The 12,050-nt window shown below is 36.5% G+C and overlaps 3 protein-coding genes across 3 annotated transcripts; all 3 read left to right on the forward strand.

Annotated features, from left to right (window-relative positions):
* Nucleotides 1–1,579: 1,579 nt before the first annotated feature.
* On the forward strand, nucleotides 1,580–2,179 carry LOC119663349. The gene has a single exon (XM_038072962.1). The coding sequence runs from the start codon at nucleotides 1,580–1,582 to the stop codon at nucleotides 2,177–2,179; it is 600 nt and encodes a 199-aa protein (XP_037928890.1).
* A 3,086-nt stretch (nucleotides 2,180–5,265) lies between these two features.
* Nucleotides 5,266–5,865, forward strand: LOC119663350. Its single transcript, XM_038072963.1, has one exon. The coding sequence runs from the start codon at nucleotides 5,266–5,268 to the stop codon at nucleotides 5,863–5,865; it is 600 nt and encodes a 199-aa protein (XP_037928891.1).
* A 3,086-nt stretch (nucleotides 5,866–8,951) lies between these two features.
* Nucleotides 8,952–9,551, forward strand: LOC119663351. The gene has a single exon (XM_038072964.1). It carries the CDS (start codon nucleotides 8,952–8,954, stop codon nucleotides 9,549–9,551), a length of 600 nt encoding a protein of 199 aa, XP_037928892.1.
* Nucleotides 9,552–12,050: the final 2,499 nt, after the last annotated feature.

Here is a 12,050-nt window from a genome sequence, read left to right on the forward strand (position 1 = left end):
ATATATAATAGTTTACGAGCATAAGGCGGTTTTAAGTCAACGCGCTTGGAGACTATTATATGTATATTCAATATATCAAGCGTATATTCTTTTACTTTCTTTCCCAAACAGGTGAACACAGAAACAAGGTGAACCAAGCCAACTACAAGTTTAGACTAAAGACCATTTGCAATTTCACAGAGGTAATCATTAAAAGTAAGACCATTGGGAATATTTGTTCATGCTGATTTCATTTAATTTCTTCCTTTTGTATATATATTATTGAATTTTTTTATAAATAAATAGTTCTGAAAACTGAAATCACCATCTTTTACCATTGGAGCGTTGTCTGGTAAATATTTTCCTGGCGTGAATTCTGCATTCGGCATTTTTGATGTGATTTTTGGTAACACTATTGCTTCGATATGACAGCTCTTATTCCTAACATGTATAAATTGAATTTCTAATGAGCATTTGGCTACAACGCTTGTTGTTTGCCCATTGATAACTTTTACATTAGTTTGATAATTGGTTAATGGTGCTCTGTTTAATCTTGCTAATTGTTTTGTTATTATACAAGATTGTGATCCTTGATCGAGAAGCGCTCGTATCGGATTGAGTTGTTTTGTAGTCCTTATAATTACCATTGCTGTTGCTAGTAAAACAGTTTTTTCCTTTTGGATGTTGTACGACGCTGCCACTTCGGTCTCCGTGGTGTTCTTCAATGTTGGCATCCTCTGTTTATTTATGTTATTTGTGAATGTTGGTTTGCCTTGAACTTGTTCTTGCATAAGTTGATGGTGTTTTTTATCGCAAATTGTACATCTTTTTTTTATTCAAGCACAATTTACTAAGGCAATTAAAACATAATTTAGTGCTCATAATCTTTTCACGATATTCCGGCACCTTCATATTCAGAAACTTTGAACATCGAATTATGGTAATTGATGGTTACCATTACACACCAAACATAGCGTATGTATTGTAGTTACATGCGTTTTTGCATTTACAGCTGTTGGTCGAAAATTATTCTCATTTTCACGATTTGTGTCATGAGTTGTCTCTAATCCTCTAACTCTGCTCTCAATAAACTCGTATAAGCTGCTCAATTTTGGTGTTTGTGTTGATGCTCCTCTTGAATGTTGGTATAATTTTCTGAATTCACCATTTAATTTTGGAAGCCGTATCTATATTATTACTGGATCTCAACTTGACGTGTCCACATTTAAATTACGTATACAATAAAACACTTCTCTAAAATCACCCATTAATGTTTTTAAATCCTGTGCATTTTCGTTTATTATTGCTCTGAGCGACAATAACTTATTAATAATGAATGATCAATAAGGAATGATGTTGACTACGATCCCTGAGGAGCCATTTGCTACCATCACAGCCGATTTTATAGGATCACTACCGCGATCGAAAAATGGAAATACAATGCTGCTGGTGATACTAGATAAATTTTCGAAATGAACAGAGTTGATACCCACATGTCTAGCGACATCCGACAATGTGATCAAAGCGTTGAGAGAAAGAATATCCAATTCATTAGTAATGTCAATTCATTAGTAATGTTTTCAAGCAGTGGTTGGTAAAGATGGGTATTACACACAGAACCACAGCATCGTACATGCCACAGGAGAATCCTACTGAGCGTGCGAACCGAACTATTAAGACACTGATGTCACAAACGGCACGCGACGAACATCGTACGTGGGACGAGATGCTGCTGGAAATCACTTTAGCCATTAACACTGCGAAATCGGATTCAACAAATTACACTCCAGCCTATCTAGTGCAATGGCGAGTGTTGAGACTCCCCGCCAACTTGTTCGTCGAATGCACCCCAGGAACAGGAAATCTGCAAGTAACCCCTGCAGTGAAAGCCGAGAAACTACAACGTGTGTTCAAAATCAACCAACACAATCTACAACAAGTCGCAACAAATCAGGCGAAGTATTATAACTTGCGTCGTCGGAATTGGAGGCCGTGGATAAATCAATTAGTGTGGGTTAGACAACATTCCCTCTCAAATGCCAAAAACTATTTTTCAGCGAAACTTGCACCAAAATTCGACGGTCCATTCAAAGTACAAAAATTTATATTGCCAGTGTTAGTAGAGCTTAGCGCAGAAAATACAGCAACATTAACTAAGGCGCATATTGCCGACCTTAGGGTGCACTATGGTTGTCCTTAAAATATAAAGGACATTAACACTTATGTACTGGCAAAGTAACTGCAACATAAAACAAATACCCGCTATCTATTCAAGTATTTAAAGAACGTGTGCCGTGAGGAAGTTCTCAGTCGTCTTTTGAACTAACAACGAAATTTGAAATTTCCGCGGAAAAGTTTCGCACAAGAATGATCGAAATAAACAACAGTAGAACAAAATGTCAATACTTGCCGAAGCCTGCAGCAATCAATAAAAACTCCAAGAATATGTTGAAGCAAAGTACAAAAAAATCGTCAAGCGTAAGGTGGGTCCAAGTGACTCCAGCCAGCACCAACATCCAATAGCTGAAAATAGTCAAGCGATTCCAGGTATTACTTCAAGTGACAGGAATCAAGCATATACGGCTCAAGGGAGGAGGTTAAAAATAAGAGCGTAGTAATCACAGCAGCGGAACCTTCTGCAAAAGGAATAGGTAATTATGTCGCTAATACAAAAAATCCAACGTGTTACGTTACGTCACTAATGGCAGGAACAATATCGACAGAACCCAGTTCCAGTGAATCCTGCATAACTCACGCAATGGAACAAGAGGATGTGATTGATCTCGACTACGACTGACAACAAATGGAGCTGGAGGAGAATGAGATCGCACGCCCCAAACAAAAAAGGGTTTGCATCACTTGGCCGGCGGAGCTGGAATCGACTATACGCGACGCACTTACTTAACATATAAAAGTTAAACGAATTACCTACCGTCGAACGTTCAACAATGTACTGTATCTGGTGCGAATTTACCGTCAAGATCTCGTGACTGTCCATAGTCTCCACAAACCGTAAGAAGGAGAGGAATGTACATAAATAAACACTCTACACCTCATTAATTTTTTTATATCCAAAATTGTTGTTATGAAGTCTCTGTTATATATGAATAAAATTGAGAAAATATATTTTATGAGAAATATCTGATACGTATCTTAATGGTCTTGTTTTTAATAAATTAACCCACGTTGGAATTTAATATTTCTGTTGTATAGATTTCCAACAACAATTACCCAGACTACCCACAACTGCAACACGTGAAGTAGTCTGAAGTTAGGAAAATTAAAATTAACATTAAATTGGTAAAATCATAAATACACACCTTCTGGATTTACCACAGCTACTTTAATGTACTTATAAATTATTTACTTGCACATTATTTTTTATAAATCAATAAACGACGTTAAAAATTACAAATACCGGTGCTGGTTATAAAGTCAAAACCAAATAGACAAACGTCAGAATCATCAAGAGAATTCGCCGCAAAGAGACGATCAGAACCACCACCAAACAATAGAAAAAACACTGTAAGTGAGCTACATGAAAAGCTCGTCTGATCAGTATAAAAGGCGACGCGTTTCGTTAAGAGGCACTGAGTCTTAAATGATCACTGAGTGGCATTATATGTCAACCAATAAAATAATATAACAAATATTATCTGACACGAAGGCGGTGTTAAGTCGTAGTGTATAACATAATACAAAATATATATATAATAGTTTACGAGCATAAGGCGGTTTTAAGTCAACGCGCTTGGAGACTATTATATGTATATTCAATATATCAAGCGTATATTCTTTTACTTTCTTTCCCAAACAGGTGAACACAGAAACAAGGTGAACCAAGCCAACTACAAGTTTAGACTAAAGACCATTTGCAATTTCACAGAGGTAATCATTAAAAGTAAGACCATTGGGAATTTTTGTTCATGCTGATTTCATTTAATTTCTTCCTTTTGTATATATATTATTAAATTTTTTTATAAATAAATAGTTCTGAAAACTGAAATCACCATCTTTTACCATTGGAGCGTTGTCTGGTAAATATTTTCCTGGCGTAAATTCTGCATTCGGCATTTTTGATGTGATTTTTGGTAACACTATTGCTTCGATATGACAGCTCTTATTCCTAACATGTATAAATTGAATTTCTAATGAGCATTTGGCTACAACGCTTGTTGTTTGCCCATTGATAACTTTTACATTAGTTTGATAATTGGTTAATGGTGCTCTGTTTAATCTTGCTAATTGTTTTGTTATTATACAAGATTGTGATCCTTGATCGAGAAGCGCTCGTATCGGATTGAGTTGTTTTGTAGTCCTTATAATTACCATTGCTGTTGCTAGTAAAACAGTTTTTTCCTTTTGGATGTTGTACGACGCTGCCACTTCGGTCTCCGTGATGTTCTTCAATGTTGGCATCCTCTGTTTATTTATGTTATTTGTGAATGTTGGTTTGCCTTGAACTTGTTCTTGCATAAGTTGATGGTGTTTTTTATCGCAAATTGTACATCTTTTTTTTATTCAAGCACAATTTACTAAAATGCCCACTCTGAAGGCAATTAAAACATAATTTAGTGCTCATAATCTTTTCACGATATTCCGGCACCTTCATATTCAGGAACTTTGAATATCGAATTATGGTAATTGATGGTTACCATTACACACCAAACATAGCGTATGTATTGTAGTTACATGCGTTTTTGCATTTACAGCTGTTGGTCGAAAATTATTCTCATTTTCACGATTTGTGTCATGAGTTGTCTCTAATCCTCTAACTCTGCTCTCAATAAACTCGTATAAGCTGCTCAATTTTGGTGTTTGTGTTGATGCTCCTCTTGAATGTTGGTATAATTTTCTGAATTCACCATTTAATTTTGGAAGCCGTATCTATATTATTACTGGATCTCAACTTGACGTGTCCACATTTAAATTACGTATACAATAAAACACTTCTCTAAAATCACCCATTAATGTTTTTAAATCCTGTGCATTTTCGTTTCTTATTGCTCTGAGCGACAATAACTTATTAATAATGAATGATTAATAAGGAATGATGCTGACTACGATCCCTGAGGAGCCATTTGCTACCATCACAGCCGATTTTATAGGATCACTACCGCGATCGAAAAATGGAAATACAATGCTGCTGGTGATACTAGATAAATTTTCGAAATGAACGGAGTTGATACCCACATGTCTAGCGACATCCGACAATGTGATCAAAGCGTTGAGAGAAAGAATATTAGCCAATTCATTAGTAATGTTTTCAAGCAGTGGTTGGTAAAGATGGGTATTACACACAGAACCACAGCATCGTACATGCCACAGGAGAATCCTACTGAGCGTGCGAACCGAACTATTAAGACACTGATGTCACAAACGGCACGCGACGAACATCGTACGTGGGACGAGATGCTGCTGGAAATCACTTTAGCCATTAACACTGCGAAATCGGATTCAACAAATTACACTCCAGCCTATCTAGTGCAATGGCGAGTGTTGAGACTCCCCGCCAACTTGTTCGTCGAATGCACCCCAGGAACAGGAAATCTGCAAGTAACCCCTGTAGTGAAAGCCGAGAAACTACAACGAGTGTTCAAAATCAACCAACATAATCTACAACAAGTCGCAACAAATCAGGCGAAGTATTATAACTTGCGTCGTCGGAATTGGAGGCCGTGGATAAATCAATTAGTGTGGGTTAGACAACATTCCCTCTCAAATGCCAAAAACTATTTTTCAGCGAAACTTGCACCAAAATTTGACGGTCCATTCAAAGTACAAAAATTTATATCGCCAGTGTTAGTAGAGCTTAGCGCAGAAAATACAGCAACATTAACTAAGGCGCATATTGCTGACCTTAGGGTGCATTATGGTTATCCTTAAAATATAAAGGACATTAACACTTATGTACCGGCAAAGTAACTGCAACATAAAACAAATACCCGCTATCTATTCAAGTATTTAAAGAACGTGTGCCATGAGGAAGTTCTCAGTCGTCTTTTGAACTAACAACGAAATTTGAAATTTCCGCGGAAAAGTTTCGCACAAGAATGATCGAAATAAACAACAGTAGAACAAAATGTCAATACTTGCCGAAGCCTGCAGCAATCAATAAAAACTCCAAGAATATGTTGATGCAAAGTACAAAAAAATCGTCAAGCGTAAGGTGGGTCCAAGTGACTCCAGCCAGCACCAACATCCAATAGCTGAAAATAGTCAAGCGATTCCAGGTATTACTTCAAGTGACAGAAATCAAGCATCTACGGCTCAAGGGAGGAGGTTAAAAATAAGAGCGTAGTAATCACAGCAGCGGAACCTTCGGCAAAAGGAATAGGTAATTATGTCGCTAATACAAAAAATCCAACGTGTTACGTTACGTCACTAATGGTAGGAACAATATCGACAGAACCCAGTTCCAGTGAATCCTGCATAACTCACGCAATGGAACAAGAGGATGTGATTGATCTCGACTACGACTGACAACAAATGGAGCTGGAGGAGAATGAGATCGCACGCCCCAAACAAAAAAGGGTTTGCATCACTTGGCCGGCAGAGCTGGAATCGACTATACGCGACGCACTTACTTAACATATAAAAGTTAAACGAATTACCTACCGTCGAACGTTCAACAATGTACTGTATCTGGTGCGAATTTACCGTCAAGATCTCGTGACTGTCCATAGTCTCCACAAACCGTAAGAAGGAGAGGAATGTACATAAATAAACACTTTACACCTCATTAATTTTTTTATATCCAAAATTGTTGTTATGAAGTCTCTGTTATATATGAATAAAATTGAGAAAATATATTTTATGAGAAATATCTGATACGTATCTTAATGGTCTTGTTTTTAATAAATTAACCCACGTTGGAATTTAATATTTCTGTTGTATAGATTTCCAACAACAATTACCCAGACTACCCACAACTGCAACACGTGAAGTAGTCTGAAGTTAGGAAAATTAAAATTAACATAAAATTGGTAAAATCATAAATACACACCTTCTGGATTTACCGCAGCTACTTTAATGTACTTATAAAATCTTTACTTGCACATTATTTTTTACAAATCAATAAACGACGTTAAAAATTACAAATACCGGTGCTGGTTATAAAGTCAAAACCAAATAGACAAACGTCAGAATCATCAAGAGAATTCGCCGCAAAGAGACGATCAGAACCACCACCAAACAATAGAAAAAACACTGTAAGTGAGCTACATGAAAAGCTCGTCTGATCAGTATAAAAGGCGACGCGTTTCGTTAAGAGGCACTGAGTCTTGAATGATCACTGAGTGGCATTATATGTCAACCAATAAAATAATATAACAAATATTATCTGACACGAAGGCGGTGTTAAGTCGTAGTGTATAACATAATACAAAATATATATATAATAGTTTACGAGCATAAGGCGGTTTTAAGTCAACGCGCTTGGAGACTATTATATGTATATTCAATATATCAAGCGTATATTCTTTTACTTTCTTTCCCAAACAGGTGAACACAGAAACAAGGTGAACCAAGCCAACTACAAGTTTAGACTAAAGACCATTTGCAATTTCACAGAGGTAATCATTAAAAGTAAGACCATTGGGAATTTTTGTTCATGCTGATTTCATTTAATTTCTTCCTTTTGTATATATATTATTGAATTTTTTTATAAATAAATAGTTCTGAAAACTGAAATCACCATCTTTTACCATTGGAGCGTTGTCTGGTAAATATTTTCCTGGCGTGAATTCTGCATTCGGCATTTTTGATGTGATTTTTGGTAACACTATTGCTTCGATATGACAGGTCTTATTCCTAACATGTATAAATTGAATTTCTAATGAGCATTTGGCTACAACGCTTGTTGTTTGCCCATTGATAACTTTTACATTAGTTTGATAATTGGTTAATGGTGCTCTGTTTAATCTTGCTAATTGTTTTGTTATTATACAAGATTGTGATCCTTGATCGAGAAGCGCTCGTATCGGATTGAGTTGTTTTGTAGTCCTTATAATTACCATTGCTGTTGCTAGTAAAACAGTTTTTTCCTTTTGGATGTTGTACGACGCTGCCACTTCGGTCTCCGTGGTGTTCTTCAATGTTGGCATCCTCTGTTTATTTTTGTTATTTGTGAATGTTGGTTTGCCTTGAACTTGTTCTTGCATAAGTTGATGGTGTTTTTTATCGCAAATTGTACATCTTTTTTTTATTCAAGCACAATTTACTAAAATGCCCACTCTGAAGGCAATTAAAACATAATTTAGTGCTCATAATCTTTTCACGATATTCCGGCACCTTCATATTCAGAAACTTTGAATATCGAATTATGGTAATTGATGGTTACCATTACACACCAAACATAGCGTATGTATTGTAGTTACATGCGTTTTTGCATTTACAGCTGTTGGTCGAAAATTATTCTCATTTTCACGATTTGTGTCATGAGTTGTCTCTAATCCTCTAACTCTGCTCTCAATAAACTCGTATAAGCTGCTCAATTTTGGTGTTTGTGTTGATGCTCCTCTTGAATGTTGGTATAATTTTCTGAATTCACCATTTAATTTTGGAAGCCGTATCTATATTATTACTGGATCTCAACTTGACGTGTCCACATTTAAATTACGTATACAATAAAACACTTCTCTAAAATCACCCATTAATGTTTTTAAATCCTGTGCATTTTCGTTTCTTATTGCTCTGAGCGACAATAACTTATTAATAATGAATGATCAATAAGGAATGATGCTGACTACGATCCCTGAGGAGCCATTTGCTACCATCACAGCCGATTTTATAGGATCACTACCGCGATCGAAAAATGGAAATACAATGCTACTGGTGATACTAGATAAATTTTCGAAATGAACGGAGTTGATACCCACATGTCTAGCGACATCCGACAATGTGATCAAAGCGTTGAGAGAAAGAATATTAGCCAATTCATTAGTAATGTTTTCAAGCAGTGGTTGGTAAAGATGGGTATTACACACAGAACCACAGCATCGTACATGCCACAGGAGAATCCTACTGAGCGTGCGAACCGAACTATTAAGACACTGATGTCACAAACGGCACGCGACGAACATCGTACGTGGGACGAGATGCTGCTGGAAATCACTTTAGCCATTAACACTGCGAAATCGGATTCAACAAATTACACTCCAGCCTATCTAGTGCAATGGCGAGTGTTGAGACTCCCCGCCAACTTGTTCGTCGAATGCACCCCAGGAACAGGAAATCTGCAAGTAACCCCTGCAGTGAAAGCCGAGAAACTACAACGAGTGTTCAAAATCAACCAACACAATCTACAACAAGTCGCAACAAATCAGGCGAAGTATTATAACTTGCGTCGTCGGAATTGGAGGCCGTGGATAAATCAATTAGTGTGGGTTAGACAACATTCCCTCTCAAATGCCAAAAACTATTTTTCAGCGAAACTTGCACCAAAATTCGACGGTCCATTCAAAGTACAAAAATTTATATCGCCAGTGTTAGTAGAGCTTAGCGCAGAAAATACAGCAACATTAACTAAGGCGCATATTGCCGACCTTAGGGTGCACTATGGTTGTCCTTAAAATATAAAGGACATTAACACTTATGTACTGGCAAAGTAACTGCAACATAAAACAAATACCCGCTATCTATTCAAGTATTTAAAGAACGTGTGCCGTGAGGAAGTTCTCAGTCGTCTTTTGAACTAACAACGAAATTTGAAATTTCCGCGGAAAAGTTTCGCACAAGAATGATCGAAATAAACAACAGTAGAACAAAATGTCAATACTTGCCGAAGCCTGCAGCAATCAATAAAAACTCCAAGAATATGTTGAAGCAAAGTACAAAAAAATCGTCAAGCGTAAGGTGGGTCCAAGTGACTCCAGCCAGCACCAACATCCAATAGCTGAAAATAGTCAAGCGATTCCAGGTATTACTTCAAGTGACAGGAATCAAGCATCTACGGCTCAAGGGAGGAGGTTAAAAATAAGAGCGTAGTAATCACAGCAGCGGAACCTTCTGCAAAAGGAATAGGTAATTATGTCGCTAATACAAAAAATCCAACGTGCTACGTTACGTCACTAATGGTAGGAACAATATCGACAGAACCCAGTTCCAGTGAATCCTGCATAACTCACGCAATGGAACAAGAGGATGTGATTGATCTCGACTACGACTGACAACAAATGGAGCTGGAGGAGAATGAGATCGCACGCCCCAAACAAAAAAGGGTTTGCATCACTTGGCCGGCGGAGCTGGAATCGACTATACGCGACGCACTTACTTAACATATAAAAGTTAAACGAATTACCTACCGTCGAACGTTCAACAATGTACTGTATCTGGTGCGAATTTACCGTCAAGATCTCGTGACTGTCCATAGTCTCCACAAACCGTAAGAAGGAGAGGAATGTACATAAATAAACACTCTACACCTCATTAATTTTTTTATATCCAAAATTGTTGTTATGAAGTCTCTGTTATATATGAATAAAATTGAGAAAATATATTTTATGAGAAATATCTGATACGTATCTTAATGGTCTTGTTTTTAATAAATTAACCCACGTTGGAATTTAATATTTCTGTTGTATAGATTTCCAACAACAATTACCCAGACTACCCACAACTGCAACACGTGAAGTAGTCTGAAGTTAGGAAAATTAAAATTAACATAAAATTGGTAAAATCATAAATACACACCTTCTGGATTTACCGCAGCTACTTTAATGTACTTATAAAATCTTTACTTGCACATTATTTTTTACAAATCAATAAACGACGTTAAAAATTACAAATACCGGTGCTGGTTATAAAGTCAAAACCAAATAGACAAACGTCAGAATCATCAAGAGAATTCGCCGCAAAGAGACGATCAGAACCACCACCAAACAATAGAAAAAACACTGTAAGTGAGCTACATGAAAAGCTCGTCTGATCAGTATAAAAGGCGACGCGTTTCGTTAAGAGGCACTGAGTCTTGAATGATCACTGAGTGGCATTATATGTCAACCAATAAAATAATATAACAAATATTATCTGACACGAAGGCGGTGTTAAGTCGTAGTGTATAACATAATACAAAATATATATATAATAGTTTACGAGCATAAGGCGGTTTTAAGTCAACGCGCTTGGAGACTATTATATGTATATTCAATATATCAAGCGTATATTCTTTTACTTTCTTTCCCAAACAGGTGAACACAGAAACAAGGTGAACCAAGCCAACTACAAGTTTAGACTAAAGACCATTTGCAATTTCACAGAGGTAATCATTAAAAGTAAGACCATTGGGAATATTTGTTCATGCTGATTTCATTTAATTTCTTCCTTTTGTATATATATTATTGAATTTTTTTATAAATAAATAGTTCTGAAAACTGAAATCACCATCTTTTACCATTGGAGCGTTGTCTGGTAAATATTTTCCTGGCGTGAATTCTGCATTCGGCATTTTTGATGTGATTTTTGGTAACACTATTGCTTCGATATGACAGCTCTTATTCCTAACATGTATAAATTGAATTTCTAATGAGCATTTGGCTACAACGCTTGTTGTTTGCCCATTGATAACTTTTACATTAGTTTGATAATTGGTTAATGGTGCTCTGTTTAATCTTGCTAATTGTTTTGTTATTATACAAGATTGTGATCCTTGATCGAGAAGCGCTCGTATCGGATTGAGTTGTTTTGTAGTCCTTATAATTACCATTGCTGTTGCTAGTAAAACAGTTTTTTCCTTTTGGATGTTGTACGACGCTGCCACTTCGGTCTCCGTGGTGTTCTTCAATGTTGGCATCCTCTGTTTATTTTTGTTATTTGTGAATGTTGGTTTGCCTTGAACTTGTTCTTGCATAAGTTGATGGTGTTTTTTATCGCAAATTGTACATCTTTTTTTTATTCAAGCACAATTTACTAAAATGCCCACTCTGAAGGCAATTAAAACATAATTTAGTGCTCATAATCTTTTCACGATATTCCGGCACCTTCATATTCAGAAACTTTGAATATCGAATTATGGTAATTGATGGTTACCATTACACACCAAACATAGCGTATGTATTGTAGTTACATGCGTT

Source organism: Teleopsis dalmanni, unplaced genomic scaffold (genome assembly GCF_002237135.1).
Source record: "Teleopsis dalmanni isolate 2A unplaced genomic scaffold, ASM223713v2 unscaffolded_contig_0322, whole genome shotgun sequence".
In the NCBI taxonomy this organism is placed as follows: domain Eukaryota; kingdom Metazoa; phylum Arthropoda; class Insecta; order Diptera; family Diopsidae; genus Teleopsis; species Teleopsis dalmanni.